This window comes from Plecotus auritus, assembly GCF_963455305.1.
Source record: "Plecotus auritus genome assembly, chromosome: 3".
NCBI classification, from domain to species: domain Eukaryota; kingdom Metazoa; phylum Chordata; class Mammalia; order Chiroptera; family Vespertilionidae; genus Plecotus; species Plecotus auritus.
This window is the reverse complement of record NC_137772.1, coordinates 90,867,708-90,894,194: the sequence shown is the minus strand read 5'-3', so window position 1 is coordinate 90,894,194 and position 26,487 is coordinate 90,867,708. Positions and strand designations below refer to the sequence as shown.

At 38.5% G+C, this 26,487-nt stretch overlaps 2 protein-coding genes across 8 annotated transcripts in view; one reads left to right on the top strand and one right to left on the bottom strand.

Moving 5' to 3' along the window:
* GPALPP1 (GPALPP motifs containing 1) overlaps positions 1 to 22,508 on the bottom strand; it is a 37,800-nt gene extending 15,292 nt beyond the window's left edge. For 4 of the 7 annotated variants that reach the window (XM_080661755.1, XM_080661753.1, XM_080661754.1 and 1 more), the window contains exons 1-7: positions 22,315 to 22,508; positions 17,638 to 17,770; positions 16,867 to 16,962; positions 13,163 to 13,271; positions 9,049 to 9,180; positions 8,016 to 8,180; positions 4,720 to 4,818 (exon numbers count right to left, since the gene is read on the bottom strand). In XM_080661755.1, the coding sequence (XP_080517881.1) occupies positions 4,720 to 4,818; positions 8,016 to 8,180; positions 9,049 to 9,180; positions 13,163 to 13,271; positions 16,867 to 16,962; positions 17,638 to 17,770; positions 22,315 to 22,402 (822 nt within the window). In that variant the 5' untranslated portion in view covers positions 22,403 to 22,508. Of the gene's footprint in view, positions 1 to 4,719; positions 4,819 to 8,015; positions 8,181 to 9,048; positions 9,181 to 13,162; positions 13,272 to 16,866; positions 16,963 to 17,637; positions 17,771 to 19,533; positions 19,629 to 22,314 lie in introns of all 7 variants that reach the window. The other 3 variants (XM_080661757.1, XM_080661758.1, XM_080661759.1) reach the window with 3 other exon arrangements.
* An 86-nt stretch (positions 22,509 to 22,594) lies between these two features.
* NUFIP1 (nuclear FMR1 interacting protein 1) overlaps positions 22,595 to 26,487 on the top strand; it is a 51,132-nt gene continuing 47,239 nt past the window's right edge. The window contains exons 1-3 of the mRNA XM_080659510.1: positions 22,595 to 23,031; positions 25,000 to 25,082; positions 26,388 to 26,486. Of these exons, the coding sequence (XP_080515636.1) occupies positions 22,620 to 23,031; positions 25,000 to 25,082; positions 26,388 to 26,486 (594 nt within the window). The 5' untranslated portion in view covers positions 22,595 to 22,619. The remainder of the gene's footprint in view (positions 23,032 to 24,999; positions 25,083 to 26,387; position 26,487) is intronic.

Here is a 26,487-nt window from a genome sequence, read left to right as displayed (position 1 = left end):
ATGTCCGACTGTGGGATCGGGCCTAAACTGGCAGTCCGACATCCCTCTCACAATCCAGGACTGCTGGCTCCCAAACCACTTGCCTGCCTGCCTGATTGCCCCTAACCGCTTCTGCCTGCCAGCCTGACCACCCCCTAATTACTCCCCTGCCAGCCTGATCGACGCCTAACTGCTCCCCTGCCAGCCCAATTGCCCCAACTGCCCTCTCCTGCCGGCCTGGTGACCCCCAACTGCCCTCCCCTGCTGGCCTGGTCACCCCCAACTGCCCTCCCTCCCCTGCAGGCCCGATCGCCCCAACTGCCCTCCCCTGCTGGCCTGATCGCCACAACTGCTCTCCCCTGCCAGCCATCTTGTGCGAGGGCATGACGGTCAATTTGTATATTACCTCTTTATTATATAGGATGATGGAGGTGTCGAGACAGGCTATCAAGAGTTGGAAGGGGAAGGCCTGAGATATTTTTTAAACAGCTGGAGAAAACAGAGAACAAAGTTTGGAGGAGATGAGAGAAAAATGAAGTTGTAGAGGCCCTCCTTTACCTAGAGCCCCTACTGAGAAACGGGATGAGCAAACTGTACAAAGATAACAAAAGGCCAACAAAAATGGGGAAATAAAGATGGCAGGTTTTTTTTTTTTTTTTTAAAATATATTTTATTGATATTTCACAGAGAGGAAGGGAGAGGGATAGAGAGCCAGAAACATCGATGAGAGAGAAACATCGATCAGCTGCCTCCTGCACACCTCCCACTGGGGATGTGCCCGCAACCAAGGTACATGCCCTTGACTGGAATCGAACCTGGGACCTTTCAGTCCACAGGCCGACGCTCTATCCACTGAGCCAAACCGGTTTCGGCAAGATGGCAGGTTTTAATTTACTGATCCACTATGCAGATATCTCCCAACATATGATGTTCCAATTTACAATTTTTCAACTTTACAGTGGTGCTAAAGTGATAAGCATAATTTTATGTGAGATATTCAACACTTTATTATAAAACAAGCTTTGTGTTAGATGATTTTGCCCAATTATAAGCTAATGTAAGTGTTCTGAGCATGTTTAAAGTAGGCTAGGCTAAGCTGTGATGTTTGGTAGGTTAGGTGTATTAAATGCATATTTGACTTAATGATATTTTCAACTTATGATGGGTTTATTGTGATGTAACCCCATTGAAAGTCAAGAAGCATCTGCTTTAGTAAATTTAGTAAATTAAGTATCAATAAAGACAGGGAATACATCAAACCACTGGACTATTATAACCAATTCAAACAATTCAAGGTCTCAAATTTGTCATATCAATTGTTTTGGGTGTACTGTCTGGGTTAGCATCATTTGCACATTGTGACACACATTGACCAAACTACTGCTAGAATCATAAAAAAACAATAAAAATGCCTAAAAGAGTCAATTCACGAAAAATCACACTGAAAGCCAGTTCATGTAGAGACTAATTTGCTGATTTACCTGATTTAATCGTTTAACAAAAGTGTGCATTTTATAAAGCTTTATAAAAGCCAGGGCAATTTATGTTAAATGGGACAGTGTCATAGTAGCTTTTGAGAAATTCATGCTAAGATTCTAGTTTGCTTTTTATTTTGTCTGTTTAATGGTAATATTTTAAATAGTGCTTGATTTATCAAAACTAAGAATTACAAGGTGGTTTAGTCTTAAGACTATTACTATTTTGAACAGCACATCTCACAAGTAACCAAAATTTCAGTATGAGATTAAAACCCTAATTTTAAGATGCATTTTAAAGTCAATTGCACACATCACTACATGTACCCTAAATACTTCAACACCCCTTTCATTAGCTAGAGTTCAATATTTGTTTACAAGCTTTTCTTTTAAGGTAAGTTTATACACAATGAAATGCACAAATCTTAAATTACATTTACTAAGTTTTAGAATTTAAACTCCTATCAAGATCTGGAACAATTCCATCACCCCAAAAAGCTCCATCTGCTCCTTTTTACTCAGTCACACATTTCCACTCCAACAACCACTATTGTGTGTTTTTTTCCACCATAGATTCATTTTGCTTGTTGTAGAACTTCATATAAATAGAATCATTGAGTATGGACTTGTGTAGGAAGTCATTTTTCACTCAGCACAAGGACTTTGAGATTTAACCACATTGTCACATTTATTTATAATTTGTTCCTTTTTTTGTAGTATTTCATTGTATACAGTTTGGTTTTTCTTTCTCTTTGATGGGCACCTGGGCTACTCACAAATTTAGCTATTGTGAATAACACTAGAGGCCTGGTGCACGAAATTCGTGCACGGGGGGGGGGGGGGTGCCCTCAGCCCAGCCTGCACCCTCTCCAATCTGGGACCCCTTGAGGGATGGCCGACTGCCCGGTGGGATCAGGCCTAAATGGGCAGTTGGACATCCCTCTCACAATCCAGGACTGCTGGCTCCCAACTGCTCGCCTGCCTTCCTTCCTGATTGCCCCTAACTGCTTCCGCCTGCCAGCCTGATCACCCCCTAACCCAGGGGTGGGCAAACTTTTTGACTCGAGGGCCACAATGGGTTCTTAAACTGGACCGGAGGGCCGGAACAAAAGCATGGATGGAGTGTTTGTGTGAACTAATATAAATTTAAAGTAAAGGAGCGGAGGGGAGAGCAAGAGAATCCTCCGCTCTTTCGGCTCCGCGGGCCGGATAGACAGCCGAACGGGCCGGATTCGGCCCGCAGGCCGTAGTTTGCCCACGGCTGCCCTAACCACTCCCCTGCCAGCCTGATTGATGCCTAACTGCTCCCCTGCCAGCCAGTTTGCCCCTAACTGCCCTCCCCTGCAGGCCTGGTCACCCCTAACTGCCCTCCCCTGCAGGCCTGGTCACCCCTAACTGCCCTCCCCTGCAGGCCTGGTTACCCCCACTGCCCTCCCCTGCAAGCCTGGTCACCCCTAACTGCCCTCCCCTGCAGGCCTGGTCACCCCTAACTGCCCTCCCCTGCAGGCCTGCCCCCCCCAACTGCTCTCCCCTGCAGGCCTGGGTCCCTCCCAACTGCCTTTCCCTGCAGGCCTGGTCGTCCCCAACTTCCCTCCTCTGCCGGCTTGGTCACCCCTAACTGCCCTCCCCTGCAGGCTTGATCGCCCCCACCTGCCCTCCCTTGCAGGCCTGGTCCATCCCAACTGCCCTCCCTTGCAGGCCTGGTCCCTCCCAACTGCCCTCCCTTGCTGGCCATCTTGTGTCTACATGGGGGCAGGATCTTTGACCACATGGAGGCAGCCATCCTGTGTGCTGGAGTGATGGTCAATCTGTATATTACTCTTTTATTAGATAGGATGTCTGTGAATATTCTGTGTAAGTCTTTTCTTGAAGTTACTATGAATTAAAGCATGTTCGAGTCTTCATTTGGACATGTTTTCATCTTAGATAAATGCCCAGGATGGAGTTGCAGGATCAAAGGGTAGGTGTATGTTTAGTTTTATAAAAATGCCCATTTGGAAAATGGCATAGCTTGTGGATTTTCAGCTATTCTTCTTTTCTAACATAACTCAGTATGGCTATAAATTTTGGCCAAAAGTACCACTTTATATTGCATCCCACATATTTGTATTTTTATATCTTTCAGGTTTAGGTATTTTCTAAATTCCATGAATCATGTCTTTTTTGATGCAAAGTTTAAATTTTGAATTTTTCTAATTTATTGTTGTATAAGACTTTTAAATTATTTGAATTTTAACTTAAATTCTGTGTGGTCAGAGAAGATGGCTTGAATGATTGTGACTTTCAATTTTGTTGAGACAATGACTTTTGAGCTCATCAGTTTTCATAAATGTTCCATGGCAGTTAAGTTATTGGTCAGTTTCCTAAAAGGTTTCATGTGTGCTTCACTGTCTACATATTGTCCAATAAATCATTCTCATTATATTTTTAATGTTTATGGGACTTATTGTTAACTAATATCTTAGAAACAGAAGGTAATTTTCCTGAACACCTTTCAGGGCCAATGGGTTAAGTGACTAACATTTATTCTTTGAGCTGGAACACCATTTTTCTTTCTTCTCTCAAGTAAGAGAATGTAACACAATGATGATATGCCAAATGAATCCTGACCATTCAGTTTACAAATTTAGATTGAACCATATTTTTCTTCCATATTTAAATCTTTGCATAAAACATTCTAAATCTGCTTATAATTAAAAAAATATATGAATTGAAGTTCTCTAGGAGTTAGTAGGGCTCTTACTTCCTGATCACGTGCTACTGATCTCTAGGAATTAAATTTCTTATACACTGAGTGGCCAGATTATTATGATCTCTGAACGCATAATAATCTGGCCATTCAGTGTGTGTGTGTGTGTGTGTGTGTGTGTGTGTGTGTGTGTGTGTGTTAGAGGCCCGGTGCATGAATTCGTGCATGGGTGGGGTCTGGCCAGCCTGGCCGGGGGAGGGGACATGGGTGGTTGGTCGGCCTGCCTGCTGGTCGAACTCCTGGTCGAGGGGACAATTTGCATATTAGCCTTTTATTATATAGGATATACACTGAGTGGCCAGATTATTATGTGTTCAGAGATCATAATAATCTGGCCACTCAGTGTATATGACTTAAGTAAAAAAATTAACTAAGAATATTACAAAAAGGATTTTACATAAATATATATACAACAGAGTTTAGACATGTAAAAGAAAGAGAAACAAGCAAAAGAAAAAACGAGGAGCATTAAAATACAGAAAAAAAGTTAAAGGTTATATATTTTTTCTGACTTACATTGTATGAGGACACCTGCTCAGCCAATCTCTTTTCCCTTCCTGACAATATATGTTCTTCATCCTTCTTACTGAATGACTTCCTTGCTTCTTTTGTCTCCTGAGGAATGAACACAGATAACACATTACTGAACCATATAATTAAGAGAAAGTAAAAAAGAAATACTACTATTTTTACTCAGATTGAATAATTAGAGATTAAACTAAGCAAGGCTTGTTGAACCTCTTTCCATTAGAAATGTTAATATACTCGATAAGAGGTCTGTTAGTATTCTAAGATTTTCCTGAAAACAAGAAAAAACAAACAAACAAACAAAAAAACACACACCACAACTCTATCAACTAACTGGAAGAATCACCTATTTCCTGAACTCAGACATGAGTCTGACAATGATGAAATGTAAAAGATAAAATAAGGTTTAAAAAGAAATCCTGTATTATATTTTCAAAACTTGGAAAATCACTTTTGAGAAAACAAATTAAAAAAAATAAAAGGTGTACAGACTGGAAAAGAAAAATAAAACTATATCCACAGATGACAAACCATCTAGGTAGAGAACCCCAAGCAATCAACAGAAAAACTCTTGGAATTAATAAGCAAGTACAGCAAAGCTGTAGGACACAAGGCCAATATACAAAATACACCAGCAATGAACAACTGGAATTCAAAATTAAGAAAAAGAACAACCATTTATCATAGCACACACACAAAAATAAAGTTTGTACTTAGATAAATTTCAAACAAATTTTAGTTAGAAAAAAACACAATTAAAAACCATTTTTTCAAACATACTTTTATGCTGCTGCTATTTGCTTAAGAAAACCAATGAGGCTCTTATACAATATTTATCTTATCAATGGACTAAAACAACATTTTATTTAATAAAGTACGTTAAAAACACAGAAATAGTTCAATTCTTACTTTTCCATAAAACATTTCCCATAAAACATATACTTCTAATTATAAATATTCAGAAAAAAATGATGTTACGATAGATGGATATAAAAACCTGACCATTTAAGAGTTAATAGATATAGTCAAGACTGGGAGGTGAGAATATAACAGATCTTATTTAATTAACTTATGCATCACCCTTCCACTTCTTCCTAAGGAGCAATTTCACTTCTTTTAGTTAATGTCAGTTAAGTGAATGTGATATGGGAGATGTATGCTTCAGAATCAAATATAAAAAAGATGAAGTAAAGAGAACCTATTAAAAAGGAAGCTTAAAAAAAGGAAAGGACTAAGATCTGTTACAAAAATAAAAAATTGGTCATGAACTTTACACAGGATCAAAAATATCAGAAAACAAATAGCTCTGTGATAATATATAGTTTGTTCCACAAATATATATAATTCTGTGGTACTATCTGCTATAATATAGTACCACATAAAGTTTAAAGGGTATTATATTCCTTTAATAGTCCACTGTAAACACAGAACAATTCATCTTCAGCCCTGAAAAGAATGACCAGATCTAAACAACTCAAGTCATTAGGCCTACAATCACTTATGTTCAGATTGTATTGCCTAGTTTCTATTGACTCCATTTTCCTGTGATATTTTCCTCTGAAGACGCCCTGCATATCTGGCTGTAGGCTAGACAACTATTAATCTACAATGAGGAACAGAAGGACAGAAAAGTGCATAAATAAATGTAGGCACAAGTAAAAAGTCCATGTAAGCGAGGGAATTAATTGTATTTTGGAGACAATAATAAAGGCTAAATTAGAAAAACACCAACATTATTTTTATAAGAGACCAGGTAAGAAACATCAGATGGGCCTTCCAGGAGCAGTCATTCAAAGGTGTCGCTCACGTCTACACCACATCTTTTGCTGCCTCTTCTGCCCCCATGTGTGTTGGTGCACCTCACCTTTCTATTATAACTCTCAGATTCCCTTTAATCTTCAGGGCAAATATAGAACTTATGATGCTGCCACATATTCAGGGTAGGGTGCTAAAATGTTGAGATTTCAACATATTATTCACATTTTAAGAATAACACTATTTCACAACCAATTTATAATTACACTATAACACAATTTATAGTTACAGAATGAAAATAGGAATCCTCATAAGTCTAGGTACTAATGAACAAGATAAACAGAGTGAGGGGAATGAACTAAGTGTGCAACTGTTTAAGTCAGAACGGATAAAGCTATAATTATAAGGTGCTAATTAGTAGAATATTTAAGATTTGAATGGATAGCTTAAGGGAATTAAAACCTTTGGATGAAGTAAATTTAAGGAGGATGTTGTTTCAACTCCTAATTTACAATGGAGTATTTCATAATAAAGAGAAAAGATTCAAGAAAAGAAAAATGTAAGATAATGATGTATTTTATGCATACTTCTTTGGGTATATATTTTGTACATTATTTATTGTATTGATAAAAGTGCTTCTTTTTTATTGAGGTATAATTGACATAACATTATATTAGTTTCAGGTGTATAATGTAATGATTCGATATTTGCATATATTGCAAAATGATCTCCACAATAAATCTAGTTAACATCCGTCACTATACAGTTACAAATTTTTTTCCCCTTGTGATGAGAACTTTCAAGATCCAGTCTCCCAACTACTTTCAAATATGCAGCAGAGTATTATTAACTATAGTCACCATGCTGTACCTTACATCTCCAGAACTGACTCGTTTTATAACTGGAAATCGGTACCTTTGACCCCTTCACCCATTTTTCCGCCCCCTACCTCAAGCAACCACCAATCTGTTCTCTATATCCATGAGCTTGGTTTTTTCTGTTTATTTTGTTGTATTTAGCACTATTAATGCAAGTGCTTCTTGCCTATCTTGATAGTAAAAAGAGTCTTTATGCATAATTTATCTAGGTTAATCTGTGGCTTTGTTTTTCCCCCCAAGATATTTTAAAAGATACCTTGTAATGGAAATAGTTTGATGCTGTATAAGGACCAGTTTTGGAGTTTCTAACTCTAAGAACTTGGAGTTAGAAACGTCTAGAATGGAATTATATTCATCACTTACCAGCATTGTAATCCCAGAAACACTGACCTCATAAAGGTTAGTTTCTCCTATAAAATTAAGTCAATAAACCCATGTCTCAGAGTTTTCTAGAGATTTAAATGATACAATTTATTGGGAAATGGTAAGCAAATGGTGTCACATTCCTTCCTTCCAACTTTCCTTCAAGGGGAAATCTGTATTTTCCCTTCGGAATCATAATTTTCGAAATAGTACCGTTAAATAATTCTGCCTTACGCCTTTTTAAAATAGAGTCAACATGGACAGAAATACATGAACAACCACTTTCACCTTGGCTTTCCTTTCCCTGTCAGCTGGAGTATCTGTCCACACTGATCGATCTCCAGATTTGACATTGGTTCTTCTCTTAAAAGTTCTGGGCCCAAGACCAAAGTCTTTCAATTCCGGAGGAAGCTCAGTCATCCAGGACTCCCTTGTAGTTGGTTTAGCTGAATCCTTTAAGAGAAACAAAAGGAACTGATGTTTTTATCATTATTTTACCAATTTTCAAAATCTAATTTATTGTTCCTTTGACTTTGTTATCTTTTGCCATACTCAACTGTTTTAGTAGGCAAATTTGCCAGTCTTTTCCTTTTATAGTTTTGGATTACCCAGCTCCTAAATTTTCTTTACATGTATACATATATACTTGTTACATATATACGGTGGGACAAAAGTAGAGGGACAGTTTTTTGTATGGAAAATAATATAATAAATAATAATACAAGCCCTGACTGGTGTGCTCAATGGTTAATATGCAAAACATGGCCCATTAACTGAAGGTTGCTGGTTCGATTCCCGGTCAAGAGCATGTACCTGGGTTGCAGGTTTGATTCCCGGCCCTGGTTGGGGTGCTTATAGGAGGCAACCAATTGATGTATCTCTTTCACATTGATGTTTCTCTTTCTCTGTCTCTCTCTCTCTCTCTCTACCTCCTTCTCTTCCACTCTCTAAAAATCAATGGAAAAAAATATCCTCGGGTGAGGATTAACAACAACAACAATAGAAGAATAAACTAGCCCTGGCTGGATGGCTCAACTGGTTGGAACATTATCCTGTGCAATGAAAGGGGGTGGGTTCAATCCCCAGTTGGGGAGGCAACTGATCGATGTTTCTCTCACATCGATGTTTTTCTCTCTCCCTAAATATCAATAAACATATTCTTGAGTGAGGAGTAACAAAAAAAGAATGAACCATGTTTTACATACTCACCACTGTAAATCTACTTTTGCCTAACCCTGTATATGTATTTTTAATGTATATTTTTAAAATTTAGATTTTTAATTTAGTCTGTTTTTCAGAGTAGAGTATATTTCAAACTTACATCATCTCCTTTAGTCAGTTTTTCTTTCATTCTCTGGGCTCTTTTATCAAACTCTGCTGTTACACTATAGTTAAGTGGTCCTTTTGCAGGCATTGGTCCAACAATGTCCTCATCTTCACTGCTATCTGTTTCCTTTTGAAATAAGACATTATCTTTAAACCAAGAGGTTATAGAATATGATTCCAAATTACTTAAAATTTAATTGATATAATTAGAGACAATAAAACAAAAAAGCAAAGAATACATTGTCCAACACACTAAACAGAAAATGAGAAGCCAGAATCATAAACCCAAATCCAATCTAGGTTTTAAGTCATTTTGGTATTTTGGATGGGTTAATTTTTAAAAAACAAAAAAGGTGAGTTATTTTATTCAGAAATACTATAGAAAATATGTACCTTACTGGTTTATATTTTGTGCTGTAGAGTTAGGCAGACCAAGTTTCAAGGCCTCAATTTGCCTATGACCTTAGGTTTGTAATTTGACATTTCTAGGCCTCAGTTTTGTCCTTCTGATGGGGATTATAACAGCTTCAACTAATAACTACTCTGTTGCTAAGAGAACGATAGTTTTGTTCATCCTCTTTGAAACCATGCTCTTCTCAGGAAACTGGTATCTTCTCTAATTCCCGAGGGAAAATGTTGGTAATTCTAGGCCAAACACTTTGGCTTTATTTCTCTTGACCATTTGACCAAAGAAATGTGAGAAGTGGTCTATGGGAAACCTTGGAAGGCTTCCCTCCCCAGTACTGAAGGGCCTCTGGTACAATTCCTGGTCAAGGGCACATACCTTGTTTGCAGGCTCAATCCCCAGTGCAGGAGGCAACCAATCAATGTGTCTCTCCTACATCGATGTTTCTCTCCCTCCCCCCCTCCCTCCCTCCTTCCCTTCCTCCCCCTCTCTCTATCTCTCCCTCCCTTACATTCTCTCTAAAAATCAGTGGAAAAAATATCCTTGGATGAGGATTAACAACAAAATAAAATAAAAAAGGGATACAGGACAGGGGCCATTCCCCTTCTCTGTCTGGACGTTGCCATCTGCATGTGAATCTTAGTACTCTGGCAGGCTTCTTGATATATAAGGGGTCAGCCTAATGGGAGTTAACTGTAGATGATAGAGAATATGGAAAAAAATAATGATCTCATTAAGCTGTTGAATTAACAAACCCTGGAATGACCCTACCCCTAGACCTCTTATTATGTATGGAACACATTTTCCTTATTTTGAGAACACAGATTATAGACCAACCTGGAAATTATAAAAACCCATTTGCTAACTACATAAATTAAGACAATTCCATTTTGAGTTGAATTTTCTGTTATTTGCAGCTAAAAGCATTCTAGCTGACATACTATCCCCCAGGATTGTTTTTCGAATTAACTTAAGTTTACATGTTATGCAAATCTAAGTAAATTATGCAAATATGAGTTTATATTGTACTTTGCAGTGTCTGGTTTGTGGCAAGGGCTCAACAAATGTTAACCATTATTATTATTATGTATGCCTTAATTTGGGGGTATTATGTTATGAATGAGAGTCTAAGAGAAGCCTCTCTTTAAGAAAATATGAAAACAGAAAAAGGAGGGAAATTCCAATGCAAAGAATTCAGAACCAAGAGTATCTTGAATAGGTATGCTATGGTGTAATCTCTAAAACTACTGTGGCCCTCTGCTGTGCAACCGTGTTTAACTGCTCTGTTTGAATTCTCTCAATGTCACTAGCATCTGTGGCTTTCCCTTTCTTTATGCTTAGCAGTGTATTAATTTTGTTGCAATCTTATTTTCCCCCAGCATTCCTTTGTGATGTGGCTGGGAAAGCCTAGCCTGAACCTGTGAGAGCTCAGTCTTGCATATGGCTAGAAGTCCTACCTCTGATAATTTATTCCTATATTTAACCACCTTGTTAGAAAGGATTCCTATATTCAGTGTAAATTCTTCCAAGTTACTCTCATGGCATGAGTAGTGGAGGTAGTAATAATACTAATAGTAATATTATTATTATTATTATAAATTAAATACCCATTGTTCTAATTTATCCTTACAACAACTCTGTAAGATAACAACCTGTATGCTACTAATAAGAAAACTAAGCTCAGCCAGGATTCAAAGCTCTGGCCTCCTCTCTCCCTTAACTCTTTCCTCATTCTCTCCACTCTAACCATACTAATTGTTTTTAAATAATTCTTTATTGTTGAAAGTATTACATATGTCCCCTTTTTCTCCCCATTAACCCCCTTCAGACCCCCCCTCGGTTTCCCCCAATACTAAGTTTTTTAAAACCCTTTCTCCCTCTCTGTACTTTTTTTGCCTTCAAATAAGCTATCTGTACTCTCTGGACCAATCTTTCCTGCCCTTTTTGCTAAGCTAGTTCCTACTCATCAATCTTCAGTTTAGACATTTTCTCAGAGAAAAAGACTTCCTCATTTCTTCAGATTAGATTTCCCTGTCATGGTTCCACTACATTTTGTCTCACCTTTTGAATCACTCATATTAAGCAGTATTTGTTTACTGTATATATTCCCCACTACACTAAGCAATGAGGGCAGGGACTGTGTCTGACTTATTCATTCAGCAAATACTTTGAATGTCTACTAGAGATAAGACAAAATCTCTATCCTCAATGGACTCATATTCTCACGGATAGAAGTTAATAATAAACAAAAAGAAGCAGTAAAGTAAATGGTATCTTAGGTAGTCATAAATACTATGGAGAAAATTAAAGGAAGGAAGGGGATAGAAGTAAAGGGAAAAGAAGTTAGCAATTTTAAATTAGGAGGTCAGAAATAACCTCTTTTAAGTGACAGTCCAGCAAAAAAATGAGGCAAGACACAAATATCTAGGGAAGACCGATTTGGAGAGACTTAGCAGGTATAAAGGCTCAGGGGTAGACGCCTACCTGTTTATTTGAGAAGGTATGGCAAGGAGCCCAGTGTGGTCAGATCAAAACAGAGAGAAAATCACAGAGCTAATGGAGGCCAGATTGTAAAGGGCCCTGTAAGGACTTTGGCTTTATGTAGAGGAAGAACAATTTATGGTCCTGAGTGTGTGACATGATCTGACTGTTTCATCCTGGCAACTCTAGCTGCAGTGTTGAGAAGAGGTAATTGAGGGATAAGGGCTAAAGCATGAAAACCAATAAAAGAGGTGAAATATGGTGTTGATTCGGACCAGGGTGGTAACAGAAGTGGCTAGATTCTGAATGTCTTTGTAGGTAGGAACAAAATAATTTGTTGACAGATTAATTTCTGTGACTATATGCTTGACACACTATAGAAGATCTATAATATTGTTGAAAGAATGAATAAATGATTCTGAAGTTCATGATCTTAACCACTGCATAGTATTTCCTTTAATAACAACCTCAGTGTAACTGTTGAATACTCAGTAAAGATAAACATACAGGAAGCCACACAGAATAGCAGAGTGGACAGGTGATTTAAAGGCATAAGAACTGGGGCTTTAATAAGTACAAACTGTGCAATCTTGTGTATATTAGCCAATTTTTCTGGTTTCTAGCATCTGTAAGATGTGATCATATCTATTTCATAACAACGAAGAGAAGATAAAAATATCCATATGAGTAACATGCCTTAAAAATTATAAAGCACTGTACAAATCTCAGCTATTGTTGAAGATCTGGCTTTCAACAAGAAAACAGTCTTCACTCTTGACTCCAAAATCACTTAATTTATCTTTTCATAAAATTACTTATCCGCCAGTGCCTTTGCTATATACAGGTACCAGAGCTAGGTAGGAGAGAGTTAATTCCAAGGTAAAGATCATTATTTAAAAATTCCTCAGCTTTCTCTGTTCTGGGTCAGATCACATTAATTCCTTACATTTTTCATCATGTTCTATTTTCTAGCACTTTGAAGCTTCCTTTTAAGGATTATCATGAAATGGTAATACACTTCCAACATTTCATATTATTTTTCTAATAGAATCTCAGGTCTTATAATTGATTTATCTACCTATGCTATAATCCTCAATTAATCTGAATATGACTGTCTTACATCACATTTGAGTCAAATAACTGTAGTCATTACTATTATTTAAAAATTATGTAAAGTCTTGAGTTTATTACAGCTTATCCTTTAAACAAAAATTTTCCAAACCTTAGAGTTGAAATATGATGATACTTGGTGCCCTGGATCATCTCTGCCTTTGTCACTTTTCTGTGCAGATTTAATAAAACCAGGTGGTAATGCAGGACCTATTATAGGCCTGAAATATAAAATGTACCTTTATCATTTTCCCATGACTTTAAAAAGCAGTTTTCAGAAAATTCACAAAAATGATAAAAAGTCAGAAAATAAAAAATGTTGATGAGAATTTTATTTAACATATTATTTTATTTATAATTTAGTATTTTTCCACTTAATATTTAAAAAATCTAATTTTTGCATTTTTATTTCTATTTGTTAGTCAATGGTTAGATACTAAACCAGCCGTGGGCAAACTACGGCCCGCGGGCCGGGTCCGGCCCATTCGGCTGTTCTATCCGGCCCGCGGAGCCGAAAGAGCGGAGGGTTCTCTTGCTCTCCCCTCCGCTCCTTTACTTTGAATTTATATTAGTTCACACAAACACTCCATCCATGCTTTTGTTCCGGCCCTCCAGTCCAGTTTAAGAACCCATTGTGGCCCTCGAGTCAAAAAGTTTGCCCACCCCTGTACTAAACCCATAATTCTCAATCTTTATGGCAGTGGTGCATACCCACTTCCTAAAAGAACTATCTCTATCTATACTAATAAAAGGGTAATATGCTAATTAGACCGGGAGACCTTCTGGACAAAGCCATGGTGGTGGGGCCGAGGCAGAGGTGGTTAGGGGCGATCAGGCCAGGAGGGGAGGGCAGTTGGGGGTGATCAGGCTGGCGGGGGGGGGCAGTTGGGGGCGAGCAGGCTGGCAGGGGGGGCCAGTTGGGGACGAGAAGGCCAGCAATGGGGGGGGGGCAATTGGAGGCAAGCAGGCCAGCAGTGGGGGGCAGTTTGGGGTGATCAGGCTGGCAGGAGGGGCAGTTGGGGGCAATCAGGCCAGCAGGGGGGACAGTTGGGGGCGAGCAGGCTGGTGGGGGAGGCAGTTGGGGACCAACAGGCTGGCAGGGGGGACAGTTGGGGGCGAGCAGGCTGGTGGGGGAGGCAGTTGGGGACCAACAGGCTGGCAGGGGGGGCAGTTGGGGGCAATCAGGCCAGCAGGGGGGGCAGTTGGGGGCGATCATGCCGGCAAGGGGGGCAGTTGGTGGCAAGAAGGCTGGCAGTGGGGAGCAGTTGGGGGCGAGCAGGCCGGCCGGTAGAGTGGTTAGGGGCGATCAGTAGGCAGGCAGGTGAGCGGTTAGGAGCCAGTGGTGCTGGATTATGAGAGGGATGTCCCCAGAGGGGTCCCAGATTGGAGAGGGTGCAGGCTGGGCTGAGGGGCACCCCCTCCAGTGCACGAATTTCATGCACTGGGTCACTAGTAGGTATATAATAGCCTAAGCGACTGGCTGACTGGCCAACCAGCTGATCGGCCGGTAGCTATGATGTGCACTGACCAGAAGGGGGCAGACGCTCAATGCAGGAACTGCCAAGCTGCAGTCACTGGCCAGCAGCGGTTCTCGGGTGACACACCTGGAACCAGAGAGGAGGGAGCCCGATTCCTCTGGCGTGCATCACCTGAGAACTGCCCTCTTGCAATCCAGGACCCCTCGGGGGATGCGGGAGAGCCGGTTTCAGCCTGATCCCCACAGGCCAGGCTGAGGGACCCCACCGGGCCTCTAGTTTTAAATAAAAATGGTAATTAAAAAGAGTTGTTATTATGGACTAAAGCCTACGAAGTTGTTTTTCTATTTTGTGCCTTGGTTTTCAGTTTCGATATTCACTGTCCACTGAAAAATACGTTAGGGGCATTATAATTATAGTCCAAACTTCTAAAGTATAAACTGAGTTTGAAGGACATGTACAGCACATGCACACAACAGATGTTAGTAACTTAGGTTACACGTATCAAAAATCTAAGCCTTGTCCTCACTAATCTGAAAATGACGTGGAAGTGTATAGAAAAGAGTGCATTTGAAAAAAAGGAAAAGTTGCTATGCTAACCACATGTCAACCAGTGTAACTTTGTTTCCATAAAATAACCTTGCCAGATATAAGTCACTCCATTTTCTAGGTGAGCAAAATAATGCTCAAGGGCAACACACACTAATAAGTGGCAGAGCTGGAGTCTGAACCCTGGACTACTTAATGAAAAGTTCATTTTGTTTTAATCTGCCCGATTGCCATATTCTGAGGGAACTGCCATCAGTCCAGAAGGGATAACTGCCTAAATTTTGGGTCTTAAAAAGAGAAAACGTTACTTTGTATAGAGAAAAAATAAAAGATATTTTCTACCCTTGTTCATACTTTCAAGTTTCTTTATCCTTTCTTTCATACCAATGTCTTTTTCCAGAGATGTCACTGAGCCATTATTACCAAGCAAGATGGGACTGAAGTCCTAAGCTGAATTTTCCAGATTGCACTGTGCTCAATTAGAGCCTCCCAGACAAGCTTCCTGGCAGAGGAAAACAGTGCTGAAAATCAGGTCTGGGTTCTGATCCTAGCCATTTCATAACCTCTTGTCTTGGTTCATAAAACCTCTTTGTGCCAAATCCATTCTGTATATAAAAAACAGGGAAATTTGGCACTGTTAGAAAAATCAAATTAGTTATCATAAGATATAAAGAAGTACTCCATGGATCTTTTTTTCTGAGTACAATTATTAGCATATTTACAAATGCAATTAAGGCTTAATTCTCTGGCCTCAGGGGATTTGTAAAGATAAAATTACTGGTACACGAAATCTTAAAATATAGTAAAAGAATATAATCAGGACATGTTATGGCTGTATAAAAGGTTTCTGCCTACATTATATGCTACCACCTATTTATTTTACACATGTATTTTATTATTGTCAAAATATAATTCTCAAAAAAGATACTGCTATACATCTAATAATTTAGTTTCCTAAAAGAAATATTATATTCTCAGCAAATTTTCTATAACAGGCCAGATAGGAAATTTTAGGCTTTGAGGGCCACATTTGGGTCTCTGCTGTATATTTGTGTTGGTTTTTTAATGGCCCTTTAAAGATCATTCTTAGCTTGGGGGTCATACAAAAACAGACAGTATATTGTCTATCCCTGTTATTTCTGAAAACAAGGAACTGACAAATGTGATGATAAACTCTGAATATAATATTTACAACAAGCCTTTTCTTTTTAACTTGCTCTTACATTGGTTAATAGTATTGCGAATTATAAACAATTTGTTGTGCGATTTCATACTTAGCATTTCAAAATTTTGCAATTCCAAGAAGATAGGAATCAACATTTACTATGAGCTTACTCTGTGCCAGACACCATATAAGATACACACACACGTGTGTATGTATATATACATGTGAAATGAAAAAGTCTGGGTTAGAAGTCAAATACCAGTATTCTAGGCCCCAGGTGTACCACTTACTGTGTGTGCAACCTTATCTGTTTACAAAAAGGACAAAGAAGGATAATGTTCCACTCAGCCTACCACAAAACACTTGTGTATCAAATAAAAGATGAGGAGGTTCTATAAACTGTGAAAGTGTCATAAACATGTAAATAATTATAGGAAATTTTATTATAATTATTTTTATTTAAAAGATTATTTAAAAGTTTGTTTAAATAATTATTTGTATTACATGAATTTCAAATATTATAAAAACATGTAAGTAAAAAACAATCGCAGAAAACTCATTAATGAACTACCAGGAACTAGTTAAAATATTTAGAAAAGACTGGCCTGAAATATTATGCATTATCACCTCGGAGGAGAATCATCCTGCTTTTTAAATCCAGGAGGAAGGGCTGGTCCAAAAAATCCTTCATCATCATCATCATCTTGATTTCTCTTCTGTTTCCTGGAAAGATAGTAGTGTAACTTTATGCATATGTCAAAACATTTTTTTCACAAGAATTTTAGTTTTTAACTTCAAATAGTTGTATAAATACTGAAATAAGAAATTAATCTTGCCAAATTAAAAAAACAACACACACACACACACACAAATACCACAGTAAGTTGTCTACTAATCTTTTCCTGGAATTTATTTTTGGCCTAAAATGATTAAGAGATTGGTTACTTTTTTACAGCAGTAATATATCAATTTCCTATATTTTCTGTGGTGTTAAAGATTCCACTCACAAAGTTTCAAATAGTAGTCTGTTTGCTAGATGTTTCTGAGCAAAAAGTTTATGACTTTAGCTTTTAATCTTATTTAAGGAAAAGTTTTATGCTGCTATTTCTGTCTCATACACTGCATATGTAATTTTAAAAGAATAAATCCTATGGTTTATTTAGAATATTTAGTCACTTTAATAATACCTTAAAGACAAATTCTATAAGAATTTTATTGAATTCTAGATATCTCCACATCTATGTACTACTAAAATAAGTTTCTTTGTAAAAGGTATAGTTGCCACAGGAAATGATTTCTTCCTGTTTGTATAAAGGCAGATGTGCTATACCCCTCACTAGCTATCTGTTCCAGCCAATGTATACCAGGTTTGAAGCTAGGATTAAGAAAGTGACTAACCTTGCAGGTGGACCAGTGTCATCTTCTTCAGATTCTTGGTTTCCTTCTCCGTACAAAGAATTACTGTCCTCATCGCTGTCTGATGACTCTGAACTACTGCTTTTATAATTAGGGGGTAGAGCTGGTCCTGCAACTAGAGATTTCTTGTGTATGTCATAACTAGCCACAACTGTTTCAATGAAACCCCAGCTGACACTCTATACTTTCTTTTCTGAATTCATAGCATTGGCTGGCTATCTTTTATTATGGACTTTAATCTTATTTGCTCCTGTTTTTTGTACAAGAAGAAATAAAAGGCATCCAAATTAGAGAGGAAGAAGTAAAACTGTCATTATTTGCAGGTGACATGATACTGTATATAAAGAACCCTAAAGATTCCACCAAAAACCTACTAGAACTGAATTCAGTAAAGTAGAAGAATACAAAATAAATATTTTAAAAATCAGTTGTATTTTCATATACTAATAATGAATTATCAGAAAACAATCCTATTTTCAATTGCTTCAAAAAGAATAAAATACCTGTGAATAAATTAACCAAGGATGTAGAAGACATGTACTTGGGAAAATTATAAGACACTGAAGAAAGAAATGGGAGAAGATACAAATAAGTGGAAGCATATACTGTGTTCATGGATAGGTGTCCTTACTTCTCAAAGCAATCTATAAATTCAACGAATTCCTATCAAGATATCAATGGTGTATTTCACAGAACTAGAAAAAATACTCCAAAACCTTATATGAAAACACTAAAGACCCCAAATAGCCCCAACAATCCTGAGAAAGAACATAGATGGAGGAATCACACTCCCTGATATGCAGCTATACTACAAAGCCATAGTAATCAAAACAGCATGGTAGTTGCATAAAAATAGACATATAGATAAATGGAACAGAATAGAGAGCCCAGAAATAAACACATGCCTTTATAATCAATTAATATTTGACAAAAGAGGCAAAAACATATAATGGGGTAAAGATAGTCCATTCAATAAATGGTGTTGGAAATACTGCATGGATATGTGCAAAAAAATGAAACTAGACCATTTTTTGACACCACACACAAGAATAAATTCGAAATGGCCTACAGACTTAAAACCATAAAAATCCTAGAAGCAAGATAGGCAGTAAAATCTCTGACATTCTTTGTAGCAATATTTCTTCTGATAAATCTCCTTGGGCAAAAAACAAAAGGAAAAATAAACAATGGGACTACATCAAATTAAAAAGTTTTGCACAGCAAAGGAAATCGTCAACAACATGAAATGACAGCCCACTGAAGGGGAGAATATATTCATTGATATATCTGATTAGGACTTAATATCCAAAATTTATAAGGAACTTACTTAACACCAAAAAACCCCCAAACAATCTAATTACTAAACGGGCAAAGGACCTGAATAGACACTTCTCCAAAGCGAACATATAGATGGCCAAAAGGCATATGAAAAGATGCTTAATGTTACTAATCATCAGAGAAATACAAATTAAAACCACAATGAGATATCACCTCACACTTGTCAAAATGGCTATCGTCAATAAATCAACAAACAACAAATGTTAGCAACGATGGGAAGAAAAGGGAACTGTTGTGCACTGTTGATAGAAATGCAGACTGGTGCAGTCACTGTGGAAAGCAGTATGGAGTTACCTCAAAAAATTAAAAATGGAACTGTCATATGGCCCAGTGATTCCACTTCTGGAAATTTATCCAAAGAAATCCAAAACACTAATTTGAAAGAATACTATATATGCACCCCTATGTTCATTGCAGCATTATTTACAGTAGCCAAGATTTGGAAGCAGTGCAAGTGTCCATCAGTAGATGAGTGCATAAAAAAGCCATGGTACATTTACACAATGGAATAATAGATGGCTGACAAAAAGAAAATCTTACCTTTTGTGACAGCATGGATAGACCTGGAGAACATTGTGCTAAGTGAAATGAGACAGAGAAAGACAGGTACCATATGATTTCATTCAATGTAGAATCTAATGAGCAAAATGAACCAACAAGGAAAATAGTGACAGAGTCATAGAGAACAGGCTGACATCTATGGGGGGTTGGGTGGGGATTGCAGGGCTGGGTGAAGGGATTGATCAAAAAAGAAAAAAAAAGAGAAAAAAATTCATGGGCACAGACAACAGTGTTAGTGATTGCTGGGGGGAGGTGGAGGAGGGCATAGGGAGGATAAATGGTGATGGAAAGAGACTTGACTTGGAATGTTGAACACACAATGTAGTGTACAGATGATGGGTGGTAGAATTGTGCACCTGAAATCTGTGATATTTAGTTAACCAGTATCACCCCAATAAATTCAATAAAATGTAAATTAAATTAAAAACCAGAATACATGAAAATTAAGAACTTATGTTCATCATAATATACTAATAAGATCAAAAGGCAACTCATAGAATTAGAGAAAATATTTGCAGCACACATCTCTGAAAAGATTCATGCTGAAAAATGACTTTTGTCCAGACTATATAAAGAACTCTACAAACCAGTAAGAAAAGGGACATCTCAAAGAAAAAATGAGCAAAAGACTTGACACATAGCCTAATGACAAAACAAAAAACAAACAAAACAAAAACAAAAAACCAAACCCATGAAAAGGTGATCAACTTTGTCACCAGAAAAATACAAATTAAAGCTACTATGAGATATTGCTACAAATCATCAGATTTAAAAAACAGATAAAAGTATTAGTGAGAATATGGAATGAGGATCCTCATATATGCTGGTGGGAGTGTAAATTGGTACTACTTTGGAAACTGGTAGAATCTATTAAAGATGAATAAATATATACATATCCAGTGACCCAACAATTATGAGATGAAAAAGGTTGAATGTTACTCTAGGTGGAAACATGGCCTTTGGGGAGTCCAAGAACAAAAATTAGATTGAGAAATGGGAGAGTTACTCTTTTGGCTTTATTCTTTTCCAACTTGAGTGTCAGAACCAGGCTATGAATTAGAGCAAACATTAAAGGAGATAGATATGCATGGAGGAGTCTGAAAAGCATTTACTTGGCAAATACAAAGTGCTACTATGTTAAGGCCAGAAGACCACAGTGCAATAATGGAGACAGATAAACCAACCAGTTATTGGAAAACAATGTGTTAAATACATGATGTAATTAAGTAGGGAAAAAACCCCATGAGTAAAGAAGAAGGCATGACAATGCTTGGGAGAGTTTTGGAAAGCTTCACTGAGGTGCCATTTAAGTAGGGCTTTCAAGGATGAGGTAGGAGTTTGTCAGGTATGTTAAGTGCAGAGTGAAGCCAGAAGGAGATTAGAGAATTGAGGAACTGCCAGAAACTCTAACTGGTTTGAGCACTGGGCTGTGTGTGTGAGATGCAATTACAAAACTAGAAGCTAGGATGGATGGTCAGGCTAGAGAGCACAGCATCTTCTCCAAGAGCCAGAGATACTGTATATCAGAAGGCAGTAAGACACAGAGTACTGACTTCATTCTAAATAGGGTTCCACCACTTACTAGCTGTGTGATCTGGTAACAGCCTGAGCCTCAGTGTACCCAATTGTAACATGGAAATGTGTACAAAAAATCTGTAATAACATTGACAAGGTCACTGAGGGCCATGTCTGGGCAGGTCTGATCACAAATTCCTACTGGGCAGGTCATAGAAGGTAGTCACACCCCCGGCCTATAGCTTCCTTAGCAAAGTCAATCTTCACCCTAAGTGAGCCCTGTCCATTGTTCTTATGAACGTAGGATAACATACCTTTGAAATGATAGCATAATTTTCTTTTCTAGACTCCTCAAAGGCACAATTGCAGGCACCAGAGCACAGGACCACCAGAGAACACAGGAGCCCTCTTTGTTATCTTGTTGCATACCATCTGTATGTACTATAAATTTTAAGTGACTATCCTGTACACACCCATGTAAAAGTGTTTCTTCACTTTGCTTTTTATTTAATCCTAGAGATTTCCCCGCTTTGCTTCCCACCCCCCTTAATCTACCACCAGTGGATTTCATGTACTTTCCTTACTTTTTTCCCTTTGATACTAAATACATAAAGAGAATTGCAAAACTGCCCTTCTTTAGAGCATTTTCTCAATCCGTTAAGATCTTTATTCGGGGCATGTCCACAAAGATTTGGCTTAAATAGCCCCGCTGTGGTTAAGCCTCGACCCCATGAACTGGGAGATCACGGGTCAGATCACTGGGCTCGGTCTCCAGTGGGGGACGTGCAGGAGGCAGCCAATCAATGATCTCTCTCATCATTGATGTTTCTATCTCTGTATCCCGCTCCCTTCCTCTCTCTGAAATCAATAAAAATATTGGTTTCCACAGAACTTTTCTGTAAGCTTGGACAAGTTCTTTCCTCGACAGCAAGAATAATCTCTAACTTAAAAAGTTGCTACGAGGATTAACTGACTGAATGTGTATTGATAGTTTCGCAAAGCATCCAGCCATTTAACGCTAAGTGAGAACACATCACTATTATAATAATTACCGGACCGAAACTCGTTTCTGAGGCCCTCACAGCCTCCTTTCCCCACTGGTACGGCTTGGGAAGGAAAGTTAGCTCGGGTCGCCCGCACCCCACTCCCCACTCCCCCGCTCTCCAGGCCTCACTTGCACTCAGACCGCTGGGCGGGCAGGGAAGGCCCGGTAGGGCCCGGCCGGCGGGACGCGCCGCAGCTTACCGGGGCTGGGGTCCCGCTCCTCGTCCCCCGCTGCCCCGAGGGCCTTGAAGCCGGGCGGAAGTGCTGGCCCGATCAGATCCCTCGCCATGCGCGGTGGCCGGTACTGATCACGCTGGCAAGTCTATATACACAGTCAAGCCTTCCAGCTAATCAGCCTGCAATCCTTCGCAAATGCAGGAAGTTTTCCCGGTGCTGACCGATGACGTTTCAGCTTGTGGTTGGCTGATCCGCGTAACTCGCGATGACGGAAGTGACGTAAAAGGCCGGCTCCAATTCGCACGCTGGACTCCCAGCGTGAGGTTAGCATGGCTGAACCGGCTAGTGGGTTCGTGACTCCCGCGGGGTGGTTTCCAGCCCCCGAGCGGATCCCCCCGTTGGGGCCTCTGAGCGACACAGTCCCGCTGCAGCACAAATGGATGATCTGGGCCATGCTGCCGCCGCCACCGCCGCCTTCGTCGCCGCCTCCCGCCGCGGGGTCAGAGCCTGCCTCGGATGCGCAGCCCCCCACGGAGATCCAGGCGCTCCCCGAGGCGCCTCCGCGCTTCGACGCCCAGGTTCTTCCCGGGACCCAGACCCTCTTCGACACCCAGTCCCGCCTTGATTCTCAGCCTCACATCAACGGCCAGCCTTCCTGGAGTTTCCAGACTTCGACATCTTGGCACTGGAGACCGTCTCCTAACAGTTTTCCTCCGCATCAGACATCCCACAACACTCCGGGTAGGCTGCTACTCCTCCCTTTACTCTCCTTCCCTCTTCAATTTTTCTCCCCCTCCCCGCCCCCCTTCTGATTTTGCGCTGCACTCTAGGGAGTCTGATCATTCATGTCTCACTATTTGTCCGACAGCAATGTTTTCCTTGCCCTTTCATTCAATTTAGTAGTTAGTTATTGAATTCCAGCTATGTGTCAGGAACTGGGAATGTAGTAGGAAATATGTGTTGTAGGTAAACAGACAAACAAAATGAAGGTGTATTTGAAGGCAGTGAGTGCTGCGGAGGGAGATAAAAGAAGGATAGCTAGTGCAGTTTTAAATGTCAGTCATAAGGAAGGTGACATTTGTGAAAAAACTTGAAGGAGGTGAAGGATCAGACCCGTGGGTACTTCTGGGGGAATAGGGATACAGGTAGGACGAACAGCAACTGCAAAGGCCTCGAGGCAGGAGCTGTACCAGATCAGTGTGTCTAAAGTGGAATGAGCCTGGGGTAGAACTGTAGAAAATTGCGGAGTAGGGCAGACCTGTGAGGGCTTTGTAGTTGATGGGACTTTGATTTTTACTGTTGTGATATGGGTAGTGCAGCGGCGTGACATGATTTGATCTATGTGTTTAAAGTATTAATGTGACTACCAATAGGAATCGAATGAAAGCGAGGCCAGTTAGGAAGATATTGCAGTTTTCCAGGTGAGAGATATTGGGGACTTGGACCAGTGTGGGACTCAGGAGGTGATGAGAAGTAGTTGGATTCTAGATATATTTTGAAGGTAGGGTAGGACCAAAACCATTTGCTGTAGGTAAAGAGATACGAATAACTTAATAGTTTTTTTTTTGCCAAACAAGTAGAGAGAATGTGGATAGAGCTGATTTGGAGGAAGACCAGGAAAGAGTTTGAAATGTGTGTCAAGTAGAGATGTTGAATAGGCTGTTAGCTATTTAGTACTTACAGGGGAGATTTGTGGCTAGAGTTGTACATTTAGGTGTCATCAGCATATTGGTCATATTTAAAGACATGATATTGTTCACTATTCTCCAACTTTGCATAAAATTCCTTTTACATTACATTGAATCTAAATCAGTGTTTATTCTGTGCCAAATGCTAGGAATATGAATGTGCCTAAGGCAGTACTAAGTCAGGTGAGATGATTCATAAATGTAAATCACCATACAGTGTGACTAGTGATAGAGGCATATAAAAGGTGATTACCGAGTGTTGAGGCATTGGGAACAGCTTTTGGAAGAAATGCCTTGGGAGATGTTTAGGAAGAGATACTTTTAAGACAGAGGCAAAGAGGTGTCAGTACAAAGAGAGTTCTGAAGATTACAGTGTTCTAGTGTGACTGAAGCAGAGTATGTGAAAGGTATGAGGAAAGAGTGAGAAAATATACCAGGATCTCATGAAGGACTCTAGGAATACTTTTGCAGATTTAGAGTAGAGTTGTGATGATTGGAGGATTATTTTTGTGGTGTCAATGTGCAGGGTCTGTTGGAAGAAACTGGCAAACAATTTGGGAGGCTGGTTCAGTAATCTAGGTGAAACATCAGGGCTTCAGAGTTGGGTCATGGCTATAGGGAAGGAAAAGGATTTAGGAGAAAAAGCATTTCACGATGTTGTTTTCTGGTGTAAAATTGATGTTGAAAGAGCTGTATAATGTACTGTTTACATTTCTAATGTTTGAAATACTACGTTATTGCACATAATGTCTGAAATAATCTGAATTTTGTCAGATTAGCTTGTCCATTGCTTAGATGCCTAAAGCATTTATGGACACTTAATCTTACCACCATGTATTAATTTGAAAAATGTTTATTTGGTAGACTAGTCTTAATCTTTGATAATTTGTTCAAACTACTATTCTTAGAAGGGACAGTTTACCACTTTTTAACTCAAGTATTTGTGACATATGCTACAGCAAATAAAACTTTAAATAATTGTTTAGTTGCAAACATTTATGGATCTCTTTTTGTTTTTCAGTTAAACATTCTTATTTTCCACAACAATATGATGCAAAGTTTACTGACTTCAACTTCCCTCCCAGTAGAAAACATAAAAAAAAGGTATTTTTTAAGATGTTCTTGAATGTAACACTTTGGTCCCTATGTTACTCTTTCATATCTGTGCTTCTATCATAATTCTCTTAGTGTTTTGCACCCATTATTGACACAGTGGAGCCTTGCTATAATAAAATCTTTAAGGATCTTAGCTTAAGTAAAAATTTCAAGCGAAATCTTTTTGAGAAATAAATAAAAAAATTATAGATAAAGGAAACATTGAATTCATTTCATTATAGTGTCAGGAGTAAGTATTATTGAGAATTAGGATTGTAGATAAATGTAAATGTTATTAAACCTCAATGAAGTAAAACATATAACATAAATTATATATATATGTATTACTAGAAGATTGGTAGGGGTGATGGAATTAAAAATCTTTTGAATGTTTTTTAAAGAGGAATAACTCTTGGTTATGTTCAGAAACCAAGTCTTAAAATAGGCTTGCTTTATTCTGATGTTTACAGTCTGGCTTTTCAACTTTTAAAGTATATAAATAATGTTATTAGTTTAGAATAAGTTGAATAAGATTCTTTATTTTGGCATGAAAATATGTAGCTAATATTAACAAAATATTCTGAAAAACTATACTTATTAACATCTCAACATTAAATATTTCCTATAGAGTTTCTCATTGTAATTTTTTTGTTTTATATTTAAGCATAAAATAGCAAATTGGTATAAAAATTAACTAATCTTTACCTAAATAATTGTTTTTTCCCCTACTGTAGTTTTAAACATATGATTGTTTTTTCTAAAAGATGAAATGATGTTTTTACACTAAATACTTATTTCTAGATCATCTTGATATATGCTCTAGTCAGTCTTAATTAGGTTACCACTTTGCAAGCGATTCACTTTTTTTATTGATTTCAGAGAGGAAGAGAGGGGAGAGAGAGATAGAAACATCAATGATGAGAGAGAATCACTGATTGGCTGCCTCCTGCACGCCCCCTACTGGGGATCAAGCCCGAAACCCAGGCATGTGCCCTTAACTGGAATCAAACCTGGGACCCTTCTATCCACAGGCTGACTCTCTATCCACTGAGCCAAACCAGCTAAGGCTATTTACTTTTATATTAGCTCCTCTCATATTTAATTTTTTTGTTGTGCCTGACTTGTCCTAATATCTTTGCTTAAAATAAAAGAAACAGCATTATCCCTTTATTAGTAATGTCTTAAGGAGTTTCTCCCGTATATAAAGATTATGTGAAAAATCAAAGTATGTATTACTAGAAGGATAGTTATATTTTTATTACTGATGAAAGATTTTTCACCTAAAGCCTAATGCCTCTTCATTTTTGTTTGCAGAAAAGAAAAGAACCAGTTTTCCACTATTTTTGTGATACCTGTGATCGTGGTTTCAAAAATCAAGAAAAGTATGATAAACACATGTCTGAACATATGAAGG